This window comes from Xiphophorus hellerii, chromosome 20 (assembly GCF_003331165.1).
Source record: "Xiphophorus hellerii strain 12219 chromosome 20, Xiphophorus_hellerii-4.1, whole genome shotgun sequence".
Lineage (NCBI taxonomy): Eukaryota > Metazoa > Chordata > Actinopteri > Cyprinodontiformes > Poeciliidae > Xiphophorus > Xiphophorus hellerii.
The window spans coordinates 12,031,119-12,051,173 of NC_045691.1; the positions used below are offsets into that span (position 1 = coordinate 12,031,119).

At 38.9% G+C, this 20,055-nt stretch overlaps 1 protein-coding gene across 1 annotated transcript; it reads right to left on the reverse strand.

Annotated features, from left to right (window-relative positions):
- Positions 1-556: 556 nt before the first annotated feature.
- Positions 557-19,293, reverse strand: LOC116710092 (mitogen-activated protein kinase kinase kinase 12-like). Its single transcript, XM_032548906.1, is given in 17 exon segments — positions 557-1,930; positions 3,099-3,399; positions 4,587-4,654; positions 5,102-5,266; positions 5,268-5,363; positions 5,365-5,472; positions 5,474-5,819; positions 6,212-6,349; positions 6,604-6,720; positions 6,971-7,080; positions 9,331-9,439; positions 9,528-9,686; positions 11,822-11,980; positions 12,206-12,397; positions 12,698-12,881; positions 16,324-16,839; positions 18,986-19,293. Coding segments are annotated over 16 exon segments (2,832 nt in total). The 5' UTR covers positions 16,817-16,839; positions 18,986-19,293; the 3' UTR covers positions 557-1,843.
- Between the last annotated feature and the right edge of the window lie 762 nt (positions 19,294-20,055).

The following is a 20,055-nucleotide window of genomic DNA, read 5'->3' on the forward strand; positions in this document are numbered from 1 at the left end:
CAAGCTGCATATTTTATCAAGTGTTCTGATGATCAGGTATGGAAATGTGGAACGGATCCGAGTTGAAGTGCAAGGTGAAAAGACATCAGCACCAGTTTTTATGATCACTTGATTCTTGGCTGAAAAGAACAAATAGACCAACAAAAGGCTCAATACTTGAGCATTGAGTGTCGTTTGTGCAAGTGTTGAAACAATAGTTAGTAAAGCTTTGTGTTCTTGGTTTCTCTTAACAGTCCATGCCAATCTTATGACATGGGGGAGGGGGGAGATAAAGATGTACTTAGTAATTTCTCCACAAGTATCTCCTTTGCACTAATAAGTTTGTAGTAAATAACTGAGCCTCTATCTGTTCATATTTCCTTTTGTTGAACAATATTGCATTCAGTTAACATGAACTATTGTCTGTAATAGGCCTCAACTGTCTCGTCTAAGTTGCCAACTGACGATGAATAACAATTTATTTGCCAAAAAAGCACATCTCAATAAATTAGAATATCATCAAAAGGTTTCTTATTTAAAAAATTTAATCCCATGTATTTATTGCACAGTGATATAAGCATTACTTTTAGTTTTGATGATTATGGCCTGAAATTGAGTTTGTTAGAATACTACACAAACCAATTCTATATGCGGAATAACAAAAATTATTTCTAATTGACGTGTTATAGCCAACACAATCATGTACAAGATAGCTGACTCGTCTTTATTCCTGCAGATAGTCACTGAACCCTCCATAATGAGGCTGAAAAAGTTAATTGCTAAAGATGACTGCAATTATTTAAACTTTTTGAGAAGTTGGGGTTTTATTCACTGTAATCTATAGTTCATCAAAATGAAAAATAAATAAATTGCTGAAAAATACAGGCCTCTGTGTAATAAATCTATATAGTACATGAGTTCCACCTATTGAGTTGAACTACCTGAGATAAATTACCTTTCAGATGATAGTTTTTAAATTTATTGAGGTGCACCTGTACATGCTTTATCAGCATTTGTTCATCTAAGGGTTGGTTTAATTTTCACAAAAACAATATTTTCTGGACTGAAATATCAAAACATCTTAAATATGCATACTTTTTTCTTACAAACATGCTTTTTAAATGTTACAAATCCTTCAAACTCTCCAAAAACACATTTGCCCCTGCAAAATACTTAAATACTGCAATACTTTGTATGTTTGAGATCAGACATGAACAGCAGGTAAAGTTACATTCTACCAGCAAAAGCTTTATGAGGTTCTTATATAATAGCGCCACCTGCTGAGGAATGTCAGCACCTTCAGTTATACAATCTCAAGTATAAAAACATTTGTTCATTTTACAACATCTTATATTAACAGTGACAATGAATGGAAAAACTATGATAAATAATTGCAAACAACCTTAAATGTAAACTGTTTTTTTTTTTTTATCAGCCGTTTCACATTAAAATAATAAGTGCATAATATTTAAAGGAAAAAGATTATGACACAGTAGATCTTAAGAAATAAGTGCAGGTCAAACTTGTTGTAAAAACCCTGAAATGATCTCCTAATCATATTTTCACTGGACAGTATAAAATAAATAAATATAAAAATAAACATAGAAGATGACTGAAGACATGAACGGACAGTCTTGTTACTGGCCTCTCTGAGATGTAGTGTCCTGGAGCTGAAAACGGATTGCTTTGCTGTCTGTCAGAGTGCCTCTAGTTTTATATCCACAGATTTTCTGATAAGGTTTTAATTTCCTTTCTGCACTCAATCCCTCCTGTGGTTGTCTCTGTGGGTTTCCTAATGTCTGACAGTAAAAGAAGGATGCAGAGATGTAGATGTACAGATCTTGTGGGTTCAGATTTTTGGGCTTCACCAGTTGGTTGGTGGCTGATTGGGCTCTGCGCTGCATGAATGGTCCAGTTCTGCACTGTCGCAGTCCGAGTCGTCGTACAGGCCCTAAGAGATCAAACAAGCACAAATTCTCTGAATTAGCATATTTGAGTCTCACTGGGTAATGTAGTCAAACATTAGCTGTTTTTACACAATCAAGTCTAATAGTTACATTTTCTGACATGGGATTCTGTTGAGGCAGTCAGTATCAGTGATTAGTATCAGTCAGTGTCTGAAACAGACAGAAGACAAAGTTGTCTCTGTCTAGAGCCGGTGTCAAACTCATTTTCATTTTAGGCTATGTCAAGATCAATAATGTCCTCAAAGGACCGGTTGTGGGAAATATATTGCTAAATCTAACCAATAACAAACTTAAAATATTAATAACTAACTGTATGAAACTTGATGAGTACTTCTTAAAGTTAAATAATATTGAAGACCTTTTCACATTAATGTAATTTGGCAGCAAACAGACTCATTCAATAAAGTAGAATATTATTGAAAAGCCCATTTGTTTTAGAAACTTAATCACTAAGTGAAACACATTATATGGATTAACTAAATAGATGAATGTTATAAATCCTTAATTTCAATTATGACTTAGCTAAAGAAAACGTGTCATTTAAAATTAGAATATTACATCAGACCAATAAAAAGTATTTTTAAAAACAGAAATGTGGCCTTAAGAACACAACTATTACCTTGAAGGTTCTACATATGTCTCCCTCTGGACTCTAGAGGACCACTTAAATACTTATGGGGGGTTGGTTTTGTGCCCCGGACCTTGAGTTTGACACATGTGGTCTAGAGAAATGTAGAATGTAGAGAAGTTCTCACAGGGGAATTACGTTAACAACTTATAGGACTGTGGTATATTTCCTGATTGGGTATGATCAACATATTGGGTATGGGAAACTACTGTTATCGAAATTTAATATTACCAAACACATTCCCAGACATAACTAATGTCTTAATGTACAACTGTAATTAGAAAAATGTCTCAAATTTGAGTTTTTAGCAATACAGTATTATAAAAATTGTAAAATTCAAGTTATCTTGACATATACAGTATATATATGTTAACATGGGCTCCGGTCTTACTAGCTCTTTGATTAATTCCTTGGAGAGACCTGATCTCTGATTCTCCAAACACTAAAATACTCAAATTAAGCTCCATGTTGCTCTTGTTTAGATAAAGCGGAAATAATCCCTTTAGTTTGTATTTCTGACATACCTCACAGTTATGTTCACTCAAAGCGAGCTGCGTCTTGACTTGTCGTACTTCAGCTTCTCTCTCAGACAGTCCATCAGAGCCCAGCTGGCTCGGATCACAGGGGTCAGCTGGGATTTCTGAGCCCTGAGATAGCAAGTCGTCGCTTTTGTCATCCAGCCGCTCGTCCGTGTTGGTGCTGACTACGTCGGGTGTGCCACTGTGGGAGTGGTCGGTGGTGTTTCCCTCCTCGCCGTCTGACACTGATAGGTTTTCTAGGCTGAAGTTTGACAGCGACTGACATTTGGAGATGCTCACTGGCCGCCTGTGTAGAAATAGAACCAACATATCCAGAATTAGAAACATTAATTTATTGTTAGGAGACAGACAAGTGAAAGAGAGTTCCAGAAATAAATATACAATACAGTACGTGTAGCAAAAAAACATTATCATAATTTCAATCATTTTAAACAAAATGTTGGCTAACTGAAAAGTATGTCCATGTGTTGTACGGTATATGCACTTAATACTTAGTCAGGCGTCCTTATATGTTCTAAGACTAAAGCACTAATGTCCCAGCAAGATCTAGAGAAACATATCCATATCTTTAGCCACATTGACTACTGCAACAGTTTCGTCACATGTCTGCCTAAAAAAAATCAATCCTCCAGCTGCAGCTGATCCACAACGCTGCTGCTCGCATTCTCACTAAAACCAGGTAGATAGAGCACATAACTCCAGTTCTAAAATCTTCACACTGGCTCCCTATAGCTCAGAGAATGTACTTTAAAATATTTTTGGCAGTTTATAAATTACTGAATGGCTTAGGACCAAAATAGATTAATGATCTGTTGTTTGTCAAATTAACCTTCCAGACCATATAGGCCTAATTTGTTCTATTCTGCTCTGCATCCCCAATATCACAACCAAACATGAAGAAGCAGGATTCAGTTTTATGCTCCAATAACCTAGAACAAACTTCCAGAAAGCTACAAAATTGTTGAAACACTGAGCTCCTTCAAATCAAGGCCAAAAACTCTTGCTTAGAGCTGCTTTTGATTAATAATAACTGGAACATTGATTAATTCTGTCTGGATTAAACCTTTTTATTACTTCTCTTCATTTTGCAAGCTATTTTGTAATGTTTTTATTTGTTTGTTTATTGTGTTGTGTTTTTTCATATAAAGCACTCTCAAGTGTATTGCTTATTTGCTTTCATGTAGTAAAGTGTACATCTTCTTTTGCACACTTTAAGCACTGGCTGTCATATTTTACTGGTAAGAAAAAGAAAAATGTTGCCGTATATGTTTTTGACAATGTGACTACAATCCAGTTAGCTGGTTTTCAAATGTTTTTTGGTGTTATTATTTTTAAATAACATGTCTAATTAGCACAAAATTATCTTGATTCGTCTAATGGTCAGCTCTAATGAGATGATACAGCCAACTGAGCAAAATTATAATTATGAAAATTACATTTCTAAATAATTTTTCAAGTCTTTATAACGCTCACCGTCTCCTGGGCAGCTCCACCTCACTGTCCACTTCTCCCTCCTCTTCCTCTGAAGAAAGGCCACGTCTCTGTGGAGAAAAGCATCAACAAGGACATATACTGTAGTTTAACATTATTCTGAATAATTTCATTGAAGATTTTTGAGCTTCCTCATGAGAAAATACATTTTTGAAAAGAGAAACAGAAAAAAAACTGGAATATGAAAATACAGGTTCTCTAAAAAAATCACTACCGATAATTCACAGAGATCAAACATTCAAATCTTTTAAGCATGTTGCTTAAATTAACTTGCGGTTCTACATTCTGTGAACTAAAAACATTAAGATATTGACTTCTGCCAGTCACTGTAGTAAAACCACTTTACAGTGACAGCTGCATGCTTGCATGCACTTTTAAATAAAAAAAGAATCAGATTTGTAATCTGTTACTTTATTATTCTGAAGCATCTCCCTGTAGATTAGTTTCTGCTGTCTTTGTAAAAGTGATTGCAATGGGAGCAGCTAAAGCAGCGTTACCTGACTGCGTGTGACTGCCGCCCTGTACAGTAAGGCTGCAGGCGTGAGGCGGCGCTGACTTCTGGGTGAGCGTGTAATCACTGTCCCCTCCTCCTTGTCCTCCACTTCATGGGAGACCCGAGCATTCCCCAGAACAGACGCTCTTCCTGCAGCGGCCCCTCTTCCCACACGGTGAATCTGGGCTGCTGGAGAATGGAATGGATGCTGCGTCTTCGCTGGGCGTGTCGCTCCGTGGGGGCGTCTCCACCAGGTCATCGCCCCCCTACCACCACATCTTGCCTGTCCCTTGGCCCCTCGGTTTCTCCGCTGTCTTCCAGCCCAGCGGAGGCGCTCTGACTGCCTGCTCTGTCCAATCCAGGCCTTAGCTGCCCCCTTCCTGCGAACCTCTGCCTCCAGGGTGGTTGAAATGAGATCAGGGCTGGAGGAGGACATCTTCTTGAGCAGCAGGTCATGCTGGAGGCCCCTGATCGCCGCTGTGGGGTCCAGACGGTGCTTGCTGCTGGGAACGGATGAGGTGGCATTGATCATTGCTAGGGAGGAGGACAGAGTGGCTTTCAGCTGAGCCAGGTCGCTGCTGCTGCCCTTGCCGGCCTTCCTGTAGCGGGGCTTTCCTCGGCGAGAGCGGCCAGGGGAGGTGGAGCCTTTGTTGGGGATGGTGACCTGGGTCATAGATGAGTCCAGTTTGGGCAGGATGACTTCTGACTTCAGTAAATCTGGTCTGCAAACAGAAGAAACACACTATGTTTATAAAAAGCTTGTCTTTTTATACTATAATTGCTTAAGAATTTCCTTATCAGCAAAACTTTTTGGTTATGCATTAACTCCTACTTTGGGTATAAGACTGTGGAAATAGCAGAACTTCTAATTTACTTCTTTTTAATGAATACATAAAAAATTGTGAAAATATTATTTAATAATTTTGAATTGATCTTGCAAACAATCATGCCTAAAAACCTTGCATTGATGTCCAAAAAAGAACCATGTCACCTCAAATTCTGCAAACCCAGTATGCTTACTGACTGATTTGGTATTACCACAAACATAATGAGCTTGAACAAACATTTGCACATCATGTCCAGGTATGGAAAACAGTGTGCTTTGCTGTTTCACCTCTTGCTGTGTGAAGGTAGTTTCTGCGGTACGTTGCGTTTCTTCATGAGCTTCTCCATGGAGTTGGAGGAGGCCGATTGTCTGGAGCTGTGGTGCTTGAAGCAGCTGGGGTATTTTTTGTCCAATGACTGCTCCCTCCTGGCATTCAGACATAAAGAACATCACTAGTTAGAATGAATACAGAAAGACACAAAAACAGTCTGGACTTTATGATAGGCAATGTCCCTTTAAATTTGTAGCACAAAACATCTACAATTAGTAGCTCAGTCCATTCAATTCTCAGTTTTAGGGCAGGTTTATTTTTAAACAGAATGACCCCAATCACATATTTCTTTGATGTAAATGTTTTAAAAGCATATCAAGAAAAAAAATGAAGCAGCAACGTTTCATACTTGAGAAGCTCCTTCTCTTTGATCTCCAGCTGCAGCATGATAGCGTTAAGCTCCATGTAGAGATTATTGGCTCGCTCCAGTTTCCGCTCGTAGTGCTCCCGGATGTCCAGTGCATGTCTGCATGTAGAGGAAAGCTCAATAATGTCCAGACACATGCACTGTGCACAATAATTACTAAGATGATGGGAGCTATATTTAAATCTGAGGATACAGAGTATGGACTTTCTAGATTACTTGAGATTGTCGTTTCTACTTTACAGTCCAAACCTTTTAACTATAAAAATTATTCAAATAAAAGATAAAATCCATACAGCTGAATAGAAATGCACACTAAAGTTGACAGCACAATTTTCTTTACAATTCTAACCTGAGTTCTTCTCTGCGTCGTTTGATGAGTTCCTCATCCAGTCTGTGAAGACATGTCCCCTCAGACTTAATCTTCTCAAAGTTATGTCTCACCTCGTCTCTCCACTCCGCCTGGAGAAATACAGAACAAAATACCGTCAGGAGAAAGTATTAATGACCCGCAGTGATTGCACACTTTGAAGTGTCAAACATCAAATTTGTCTATGTGATGACGAGTCTTTGTTAGCAGGTTTTCACAATAAAGAGAGAAATAAGCCAAGAAAATGTTGAAAGACATAAGCATGTATGCAGCCACAAGCATACGGTATGTGGTGAATGATGTAAAATCATACCAAATTAACAAATAAAAATAGATAATTGTAATGATGATGTGTATGTGGACACAGCAGGAAACCATTTATCCCTTTCATACATGTTTTAAACTCCTTCACCTTTACAAACATGGAGTATTTTGTCAGTTCTCTCGTTTGCACTGCGATAATTAACTGTGACTCAAGTTCATGTTGCTAATATTAACATAAAAATGATACCAACACCACAAGACAACTTCTTTGCACCTTGATTTAGATGGAGAAACGCTTTCAATTTGCAGAGCAATTAGCTCTTTTTTTGTCACTGAAACCAAACCCATTAAGCTGTCAGATAAAAATCAATACCCAAAGAGCGAAACCAAACGTACACTGATGTGACGTGGATCTTAAAAGAAAAGAAAAGAAATGCGGCATGGGCATTTACTTGTATGCAGCAGAGCATGACAACTGTTATCTGATACCTGTCATATCAGAGAACTAATATGTAAGTCAGATTTATGAGCGCATGGAGGCACATGCATGTGTATTAGACTCGTGCACGAAATATGCTCTTCTTATTAACCTAATGGACTCTGTGCACACTCTTCTATGTCTCCAGTCCCCTCTTTTTTCCACTCTCTTTTCTCTGCTCTCTACCATTAAGGCAATCAATACACTCTGGCAGCAAATACTTCTTTCTAATGTCACAAGAAAAATCCATTATGGGGCAGAGAGGAGGAAAAAACTGGGCAAGGATTCAACCGGGAGAAGGGGGCAGGGAGAAATAAAGGATCAAGGATAAGTGGAAAGAGTGATGGAGGTTTACGTTTTGCATGAAGAGATTCAACCAGATAAGATGAGTTATAAATAGATATCCACAAAGACATATTTTCCACACAATTATACCTCCATACCCCTCCTTACTCCATCTCTTTGGTCTAGCACATTTGTACTATGCCTCCATCCCCCACCTAGACACAGGTAGACACACAGCGTCCTTCCCCATCACACTCAATATGAAGAAAAGGTTCTTTCCTTGACCCGTGAACCGAAGCTTGAATAAAAGACCACAAATCAGCAGAAGCATGTGACACGGAAAGAAAAAGGGAGGAAAAAAAAAGCAAGCAACAATAATGCAGTGTGATTGAAAGGACAGGAATTATTAGTGGGCTCCCTGGAGACCTGGGGCTCGGGTGCAGCTGTGTACTTGCCACTGCATATAGTTACTTCAGTGGACTGGAAAAAATGGTGGCAGCTTGTCAGCAAAATGAGAATTAGTGATGTTGCCAGGGGAGAGATACAGACCTCATGTGCACTTCACTAAATGGTCATTTATTTCTCAATCTGACTTAATGAATAGATTTCCTGTAAATAAATTTATGAAATGTATTTTATAAAGGTTGACTTAATCCTCCATCTCTGTCTGATTTTCCATCAACATAAATTGTCACACCAGTTTTTGCAGGAAATAAGTATTTATTTCCTTAAGGATTTTTAAAAATGTTTTTCTTTGTCTATTGCAACTAAATGTTTCAGATCAAATGAAATTTAAAACTGGACAAAGATAACCTGAATAAATACAGACATACCCTGATTGGGCGAGAGGCAGAGACATCATTAATTTCTATTTACTTTGTGAAATAAAGCTTCCAGAATGGTGTGAAAATAAAAAAGACCAACTTGTCAAATCATTCATCACCTGTGATTAACAACATTTTTGACTCACTTTCAGCAGCCAAACATACCTGACTTATATCTTATTAGGATAAATCATCTCTCGAAAACTCCTATTTGCATTTATTTAGATTGTCGCTGTCTGTCATTGCATATTTTTGTGAAGCACTTGATTCTAGAACATTGAGTGACAAGAAAGCAAAAACTGAAAAAAAGTTAAATGAAATTACTTTTGGAGTATCCTGGGTGTCTCTTCTACACCTAGGATAGAAGAGACACCCATCCTTACTCAGTCCTCTGGTCTAGCACATTTGTACTATGCCTCCATCCCCCACCTAGACACAGGTAGACACACAGAGTATGACTCTTCTGTTTTCTCATGCTACAATTATCTTACCTGAGACTGAAAATAAGTTTCTTGTGGAGTAGACAGTATGTCTGCAGAGGCAATGTCAAGATGTAGGAGGATTTGTCGAAATGAAGGTCTGTTTCTTGGCTTGCAGTTCCTGTAAAAAAGGTAAATTCAAATTTTACTACCCGCCTGCTTGAATGACTTTTTTGATGTTTTTTTTTTAATCTCTTCATCTTCCTCACCAGCATTGTTTCAGGAGTAGCTTGAAGCTGTCTGGACAGCTATCGGGCACAGGCAGCTGCAGGCTGTTGTTTCCCACTCCCCAGATGATTGCGGAGGAGTCCACGTCCTTGTAGGGCACCTCCCCCGTCAGCATCTCCCACAGCACAACGCCAAATGACCTTCAAAAAATGGGACACAGCTTCTTTCAGACGCATTGAAGTTACTGATGTAGGCTGAACAGACGAAAGTAAACCAAAAAGGAGACTGTTTGAAATTTTTAGCAAAATCAAATTGTATGCTTTCTATTAATTTTAGAACAATAATATGTAACAGAATAATACAAACAACATTTTCAACTTTTTTAAGATTATAAAGATAGTAGACTCAAGTAGGCAAAAAATATAGATATATCTTCACTTAGACTTATGTTTTAATGTAAGAACACAACAACAGGCCCATGGGGATGGTAACTAGAGAAATTGCTCTAAGTGACTCCTCCTGGTTTTCATGTGCAGTATCCAAGGTGCCAGTTGCATCACATGTAATAATGCATGTATATTTATAGCATCCCTTCAGCCCCACACTTATTATTCTTCTTGGTGTCACCCATGAAGAGAAGACCATTAAGAACAGATGAGTGTAGTTTCTTTTTCTCAAGATTTGGATCAAAACTCAAAATTTGTTCTGACAGTTTTAATTACAGTGTATAAATGCACTTATATCATTATTGAAGCACAAAAAAAATGTTATTTAAAAAGCAGCATAATTTGTTTAGACTATTTCATATCAAACAGATAAAATGTAAAATAACACTAAAGTTTATTATCATTATTTTACTGTTACACTGAGTTCTGAAATTCTACAATCAGATTCCCTATAGAACTATGTTTGCTTTTTGACTGCTTTTTTTGGGTAGAAAAACAAAGTAAAAATACAAAAGGAATCACAAGACTGATATATAATACCATCTGTTTTATAGCCTTTGGCAACATCTTGAGGAAGCACCAGCTGTGGTTACTGCATGCGCCGTTTTATCTGAAACAGGCCACGGCCATGATTTATGATTTGGAATAAATTTATCACTGTTCTAATTGAACTCTTAACGAAAAAATACTGAAATTAAAATAGCAAGTAATTATGAATCAGTGTGAATCCCATGTACAATACATTTCTAAAGGTTAGGGCACCAACATTACTTCTATGGAGCAGGGAGACAGCAAAAGGAAATAGCTTTTCAGCCATAAAACACTGATATTTCCAGGAGCACACTTGGAGACAAAAGAGTTGGAGGATGGCTGGCTGACAAATGTATTATACAAACATAGAATTTAAAAACACAGACGTTAATATTTTCCACATAAACAAATGCTTAATTCCAGAACATCCACTGCAAGATTTGGTTGTCCAAATATATCATATTTTATCTGGTACTTTTGAGGAAAATATCAAAATTAGATCCTTACATCACACATTATAATGTGTCGTTTGAGGCATGCTAAATATTTTCTTTTCTCCAATCCATTGCATTTGTGTTATTTACTTAGAGGCAATAAATACTTGAAGTTGTTCAACAGTATATTTGGGGTTTACTATTTTACTTTTGATTAAATAGTTCAATTCTAATTAACTAGTTGAATTTGATTACATTTTTTTTATTTTAATTAATTTATTGCATTTTCTCCACTGCTCCTCTGTATTAATGCAACAAAAACAAAATGTGTTCAACATCTGACAAAGCTTAACCTTTCTTAGTCATTTTGTGCTATGGATGAATTTCAAGTGATTTAAATAGGTTTAAGCAAAAATGTACACGACACACACAGGCTTTGCTTTCCTTTTGCATCAAAAGCTTTTTAATCCCATTTTCACTTCCCAGCTAATGCACTGCTGGCCGAGGGCCAACCCATCCAAAGGCTTGGAAGGTTATTCCAGCCTCTCCTGAGCACTGCAGCATCTGGCAGATCAATTATTAAATTAGCTGGCGTTCCTTTCAGGATGGAGAGGAAGACTGATGGAGGGATTGTAGTAAAGGAGAAAAAGGGAGGTAGAAAATGTAGCAAGCTGGGGGGATCAAAGCTTAGCATAGGGCAACCCATCAGATACGGCAGAGACCCTATAGAGTTTCATGTAATGAGATATTATACATCATATTGAATAGATTTTCTAGAAATAGGATCCTTTGCGCTGCACTGTGGTAGACTACAGCTAATGAGATTCTATGCTGATTTGGTGGCTGAAAAGACAAATCATCTGGGAAATTTTTTAAGGGCTCACAAAGGGGAAAAGCACAGTTCAAGAGGGTCATGACACCTACCAAATATCCACCTTCTCTGAAACGGGTTCATTGCGGATGACCTCAGGAGCCATCCAGGCCACAGTCCCAGCAAAAGACATCTTCGTGCTCTTGTCATTAAGCTCCTTGGAGGTTCCAAAATCTGAGATCTTCACTGCATCGTCATAGGTGATGAGCATGCTGGAACACAATACTTATGTTTAATTAAAACCAACTAAATCACACATTCAAACATTGAATTAACATGATCATTTCTGAGTTTGAATATTTTTTCAAATAGTTTTCTGCCTTTACTGCATTTTGACAACTAAATATTGAGCTTTTATGTATGTTCATGGTACTTTTTCACATTCAAATTACACTGTTACTGTCAAACAACTTTTTATTTTTTAAAAGCAAACTCACTTAGGTGACTTGAGGTCTCTGTGGATGATCTTGTGGAGATGAAGGTAGTTCATTCCCCCGGCGATGCCCATGGCCCAGTCCATGAGCAGGGATGGGGTGATCTTTCTGCCCGCTCTCAGGACTTCGTACAGCTGTCCTTGAGCACAGTACTCCATAATGATGCAGTAACAAGGCGCCTGAGTACAAATACCTCTGAAAAAGTAGAACAAAAGTGGTTGTTAAAGACAATGTCTGTGTTAAAACTGAATTAGTTATGCTCCCATCGTGTAGACACCTAGAGCAAGTAAACAATACAAGAAAGAAATACTTATGTAAGTGATATGCTTTATATATTCTAAATAAATATACTGTATGGTATATAACACTGGATTTACAAAGCTCTTATGTTGAGTCCCCCAGGGTTCTGTTCCAGGATGTAATTAAAAATCATCTGATAATTTTAGAAGTTTGCCTTTTCTGGTTCTAAAAAACCACAAAATCATGTCAACCTACTTGAAAGTGATTATGTTGGGATGCTTGAGCTTCCTCAGGTGCTTGATATCAGTCTCTTTGATGTTTCGTACTTTTTTCACAGCCACCTCCTGTCCGTGGAGTTTCCCCAGAAAAACAGCCCCCTGGGCTCCGCTGCCCACCCACTGTAGGTCCGAAATCTCCTCAAACGGGACTTCCCACTCCTCTGAAGCAACAGAAAGATAAAGCAAAAGCTCTCAGTGAGTTTACCTGGTGAGGTAGCAGCATGTAAGCTAAAATTACAACATGATCATTGTACTGACCTCCGCTGACTACATATCAGAGATACTTGAATGATGAAACACTGAAGCAACACCGTGTCTGTGAATCCTCGTTCTATTCTTAGTGACTCTTAATGCAGTTTAATAAGGCCAAGAAAAAGATTTTACACTGTTGGTCAGAGTTTAGTAATACTCAATCTTTCTTCAAAGCAACATTGCTTTGACATTTAGAAATCTAAACGTCTATGTCAGTGCCATATCAGTGGGAAGAAAAAGTATCAAATGCAGCAGCCTTCTGTCCACTAAATATATTTATAACATGACAAGAAATTTGCTCCAGATATTGTCAGCGACATACATAATCCACATGTGCAAAGAAACAAATGAGCAAGTCCATAAATTATGTGCCATAAATCTTAATGGCACACAAAGCAAGTGCTGAACACACATTGCTAATCTAAATGACAGCCTCCCAAAAGGTTTCTTATTGTTAAAGTATCACGCAAGGAAAGTCAGTTTTATTTGTTTTGTAACATTCACACACAAGGGAATTCAAAGCGCTTCAGATATAAACAAAGAAACACTGACAGGACAAAAACTAGACCAATTGCATAAGCATGAAATACACAAGCATGAGATTCATAAAGGTCTGGTGAGAATCGGTCAAATATAAACTCCCTGAAAATGGCATTGCACATCATATCAAATAAACCAACAGCGTCTTGGAGATGGGAACATTATGGGGTGGGAGTGATTTTTAGAATGTCTCTGGCAGGCTTCATACAAATGAATAAAGGAAAAATGAATAAATTAGTGAGAGTTGATGCGAATCTGATGTAAGATAGGGGTGGATTTACAAAAAGACATTGAAGCTCACACACAGCCAAGGCAACTCTCAGATTTTGTCAGAGTAAAAGAAAATGCTGCCAGAAAGACTTTATTCTATATAAAAATCCATTTTTATATAGTATAAAAATGTATTCTATATAAAGATCTGAAAATCAGATCTTTATACTGTATAGATCTTCTATGCATCAGAGTGCATAGAAGAACCTTCAAGATTTGAAGACTGGCACTAAAACCACACGTGTAATGGTTCAGCACTTATTTCCCTGTCATTCCACTTCATTATTAAACTTAATTTGTGACCCAACTTGATTTGATTTATTTGTGTGGCTTGGTGTCGACTTTCATTTCAGTCCTCCCATTACAATAGTATGTAATGTCTGATCATTATTAGCATCATAATTAGCACAATCGTGCGATTCTGTATCAGACAGTAAAAGAGGTCAGTTCCTTAATAAATACAGAGGCTGAAAATTAAGGCAAATTTTGATTAAAAAAATACCTCGATGGAGTGAAGCTTGTAAATACTACAACTAAACAACACTTGACCTCAACTGATATCTTCATGCACTTCCTAACCTGTGACTCGGGTGTGCGAGTAGGCCGACAGACAGAGAAGCTCTAATCTCCTGTGGGTAATTCTCCCTCAGCCTCTTAAATCCTGCTTAGTGCCATTGTGGGGCTGACGCGAAACAGGGGTCCGACAACTCAGAAGGGGTTTGGAGGAAGGAGAGGATTTGAGAGGCTAATGGCTGGTTGTAGGGTGAATAGAGAGGTGGAGAAGTATTACTGGTGTTGGTAAGTAAGGAGACAGTTAGCAGGAAAGGGGGAATTCCCCACGGTACTGCAGGGGTCTGTGCTAATTTAAAGAAGACATACAACCCGTTCGCTCTGCTGCTGTTCTTAACCCGGGGAGAACAGCAGCAGAGTGAGCTGTCCTGAGACACATTTATCATATTAATGAGGATGATATGAATGATTAATGCCCAGCAGTGATCGATAGAGTGCTCCGCCTCTAATGAGGGTCTCAGATTTTTTTTGTAGTAAAGACATCAGTCCTGATCTGACACGGTTCCAAATCAGCTTGGCTTTGATTTGGTACACCTCCATCTCTATGATCAGTAAAACAAATATAGGGTTGGGCTTAAAAATTTTATCACAATATTTTGTGTTACTGTTGTGATGATGACAAAAGTGGTGATAAAATCTATTTATTACTCCTTTTTAAGGTAACTGTATGGCTGTGACTGCATAGCACAGCAATCATAGCCCCACAAACACAAATACTACTCTTGAAAAACATTCCCATTTGTAATAAACTTCTTTACGACTCCAGTCTCATAAAAAGTGTGATTCAACTGCTGCTCACAGTTATTTTATTTAATTATATATCTTAAATTTATTGATATTAATTGATACTCTCATTGAGCAGACAGTGGAGAAAATAGCAAAATTAATAGTCCCAACAATACGGACAGTTTTGGGATCATTAATTGAAATTTAATGAAACACAATGAATCAAAGTTCATATCATGATAAGAAATGTATCACAATAAATGATAAGGGATAAACGATACAATAAATGCCCACCCCTGAGAGGATTCACATTTTTTCTAATTTTCATTACAAAATGCAATTAATTACATACAAAGGTTAAAAATAAGGACTTGTTACAAGTTGGGAAGCGGTTCAGTTGTATAAAGCTACACTTTATTGTACAGAAGGGGAGAGCATCGAAGTGCAGATGGGCTGGGAGCAATAACAGAGGGATGAAAAGGAGAGACAATGAGAGACAGAAGGAAGGGAGAATGAGGGGAGACACTGGAGTCAATGGGTGATAAAACATTAGAAGGCAATACAGTCAGGGAGAAGTGTGAAGGTGCCAGCTTCATCTCTGATGTGAGGTGCAATATTTTTCTATCACATTCTGCATGTTATCTAACTTAAAATGCTAATATCAGTGTTTCTGCTTGCAAATGAGTTTCTCTGTGTGCGTGCATCTGTCCTCGTGCGTGCGTGTCAGGTTTGCGTTAATAGAGATGAGAGGTGCGGGGTCAGAGCGTGGCCATGCATAATTCATAAGGCAGATTTGGCAGAGGAGTCTCTGGGGAGTCCTGTGCTTTTGTAGTGGCTGCAGACATAAACAACACAGCGTCACGGGGAGAGGGTTTCACTGAGGGGGTGAGTGGTGCTAGAGGGAGGTGGGCACGAGCAGGCAAATGGATGGGATGGGATGGTGGGGGGTTTTGGGGGTATCAGGGGAGAATAAGCACGCTGCAGCTTTGATAGAGTCTCCTGATCTAGATGCATCTCACTCCTGTCAGGGAGAGTGTTTATTTACAACATGGCCTTTGTGGGAGTCATTTTTCTACCCACTGCTTAATGTAATTAAACTGGGAGATAAGATCATTTAATTAGCATATCAAAGCTTAACTGGAAAATTTAATTGGGGAAAGTGACTGCTTTCATAGTCAGAATTAAAGCCACCATTGACCCTGAAGTTTATAGAAGCAAGTTCACTTTACATAGAAACAGACTTACCGTCCAGAACGTGTTTGTGCTCTGTAGAGTAAGCTTTGCCAATCATAGTCCAGACAGGCCGCAGGCACCCAAACAGCCCCTCCAGAAACCCTCCCCCTCCCGTGGACTGGCACTGCAACCTGGCGTCGTCCACCTGGCTCCTGACCACAGGGCGGTCCGGATCCTGTCCCTCTCCCTCTGTCCTTCCACTGCTCCCCTCATGCTCGTGGAGTTTCAGCACACTGTTGGCAAAGTGCTCCTGTTGTTCTTCGCCAGGTGTCTGATTGTGCCCAGGAGTCTTCCCCTCTCTTCCTCCTCCTCCCCCAGGCTCCATAGCAGCCCCGGTGTCTATGGAGAGGACGTTCCGGAGTACGCACTGGGTCGGGGTCAGGTCCATTTCTGGAGTGCAGGGAGTCTCGGCATCGAGCCGGCGAAAGGATGGCGGGTCAGAGATGGGTGTGTTGAAGCCAGACAGGGAGGGGGAGGAGGCACGGGGTTCATGAACGAGCGCCATCAAAAAGACCGGAGCAATGGAAGCTTTAAAGAGACCAAAAATATAGAAATAAACATTACAAAATGAGATAAAATGAATTGTACTTTCAGTGGGCCTGATATGATTACTAAACTATCATAAACTGCAAAGAATTAATTTCAACGTTTCTCTTCCTGCCAAGATCAGGAACTTCAGACATCAGAAACTGTGTGAAACATACACAGATTAAATATGACAACACAAAACATCTCACATTTCTCACACTAAACAGGTAAAAATCTGTCAAACATGGGAAGAAAGAGAGAATTATCTCTCTTCTTCAATTATGTCAATCAAACTGAGTTATAACATTCAGACATGGAGAAATTGCTTAACACATTAGATATGTTAAATGCTTCAAAATGAATTCAGTTTCTACAACTGTACATTTCACACTGAAATTTTGAGAAAAAGCCAACCTGTAATTCATTTATTCACGAGGGGAACTTCTAATTAGTTATAAAATACTTTCTGTTTGCCATTAGGTTGAACAAGGACTCATGATTTTTATGATGCCTCTCTGAACAGGTAACTGTGCCTCTAGTTACCTGTTCTTTATTATTCTGTACACTAGGTAAGGATTATTCTATTCTATTCTACTGAGGATTTAAAGAAATCTAAAAACGTTGTTAGAAAACTCGAGGGACATCTTGAGGCACACTGCAATACTATATGCATACCAAATTTGGGAGTGATGCCAGCAAAATCCTTTTTTGTCTTAATATTACAAACATAAATGTTGTTAAATAGTATTGGGACATGTACTGGAAGTCTGTGATCCAGTCAGATGAGACTAAGATCTGACGGGAAACACTTCAGGTGGGTTTGGAATAACATAAAGAATGAATATCTGGAAAAGTATCTTATGTAAAGTACAGCGGAGGATCTTTGATGGTAAGGGCCTGTTTATTTCTCTCTTCCAAATGCCCTGCAAGTTTAGTTAGAGTGGATGATATCAGGAGTGGCAACAAATTTATCAGCATGTGTTGGTCATAGTTTACCCAATGAAAGATATGACAACAGGTTCAGGTAATAAAGAACAAAATTGCATCTGTCTGCCCCATAAATCTGACGGCACCTCTGTGACTAAGAGCACAATAAATAAACAAAAATACCTCTTTTTTAACTGAACTGACAACCGTTTGCCCCCCAACATCATAGCAAACACAACAGTTGGTTGTTTACATAAAGCAGAATCACTTGTGTATTGAAATGATAAGAATAGTTCATTGAATTCAGTCCGCTTCTTCAAAGCTCAGGTATCTCCAAGGACAACGGTGCCTGCACGCTAAACAAGGAAAGGAAATTTATTATTTCTTGTGAGAGGCTTTTGAAGCGTTTCCAAGCTGGAAGGGCTTTCACTGATGAAGAGGGCAAAGAGGAAACAGATTTTACCAGTTTGGCTAATTAATTACACCAACTAAAATCCATGACAGTTCGCTGTGTATTAAAACAAAGAATCAATATTGTTTTAGGGAACACCAAACCTGGAGAAGATCGGTTTCTATATCAGAGGCATTTTAAAGAAAGTGCACACATTTATTTTTCAACATAAGATTCAGAATTCCTTTTTTTTTTTACAATATAGTAAAAGATTAAGTCTATTAGTCATGTGTGATAGTATAATGCACCTTGTATCTGATGCATAAGCTATCAGCAGGCTGTCTGCATCCCATAGCTGCAATTATCATTCTTAATTCCTATATTAGTCATACAGATGGTACAGAGCCAATACGAATCTGACTGCAAGAATCATTAACCCAGAGAAACTAAAAAAATAGAATCATCCTAATTATAATTTTCTGCGCCAGCAGAAACCCCAGAAGTCAGACGCATCTGTTGTAACACATCATTCACATCAGACTGATCCTGCTTCTTAACAGTCCTGCTTTACTGGGGTGATGGAGGTATCAGCTGCTGGAGCTGCAGGAGGAAAAGGAGGAGGAGGAGGCTGCGCTCTGTTACAGGCCACTGCATCCAGGATGTTTCCGAAGCGCATCGCTGCCTCTTCTCCCACCTCCGCTGCCTCTCTGAAGATGCGCTGACAGCATCAAATAAAAACACAATCTGACTCTAATATACCAACAATAAAGAAAGACGCCTGTTTCTGTCCTCTCTTTTCTTCTGTGTTTGCAAAGGAACGGTTCCTACCTCAGTGCGGAAAATAGGACTCCATCGCTGTTGATTGCATGTCTGTTCCTCGATAGTTTAGGCTCGTATTTTAAATAATAACCATCTAAAAGGAAGCAAATTCTTCCGTTCTTTGGTTTCCTCCTCCTCTGCATCCAGAGCACCTTCACAGCTGCGGTTAAATCCAGTAAACGGTAAATAGAGTAAAACCAAATGTTTCCCTGCTTCCTATTTCTCCTCCTCCTTCTTTTCCATCACCTTCTGAGGACGCAAACTGCGCACTCTCAAGAATTTATACCACGGCCTCATATAGTAAACACGACTGATATAGAAAAGAGGAGAGAGAGAGGGACGGAGAGAGTGAGAGATGGTAGGGAAGGAGGGATGCAGGGCTCCTCCAATCAGAGGAGAGCTGCGCTGTGACGTGTTGAGCCCGGTGAGACACGGGACCAGTGCAGGTACTGTATATTCTGGCCACAGAGGGATTTGTGCATGAGTGAGACCTCACAGTGAAACAGGGAGGAGGAGGTCAGCCGGTATGTGAGGTGATCAAAATGATGTCATTCCCAAGGCATGCAGCATTTGACTGGACAGCACCATCTAAATCCCTTCAAACCCTATTAACGCCCTGTGTATGGATGGCGCTTTAATTGCCGCATAATCTGCCAGCTCCGTCTGCCACAGCCTGGAGATGAAGAGCAGGTTTTCCATTATTATCATCTCCAATCGGATGGCACATGAGAGGGGCCTTCCCATTGTTGTGATCAGTTTCTTTGAACAACGTGAATCAGTAGAAATGATTCACCAGATAAAATATAAGAAACAATTGGTCATCCAACACAAATCTTCTTCTTCTTTTTTTAAGCAGTTTTTAGCCAGTTCCCTTCTGTTTCTACTTTGGACAGCTTTTGATAGACATCTAGAAAACCTGGAGTTCTGGAGATACTTTGATACGCTAATCATCACAATTTAGACCCTGTAAAGTCTGCTCAAATCCACTGGCCCCTGCTTTTAAAACATAACTTTCACCTAAAGTGGTCATAATGTTATGCTGCAGATGCAGTAAAAACTAAATCTATGCACGTAAATCT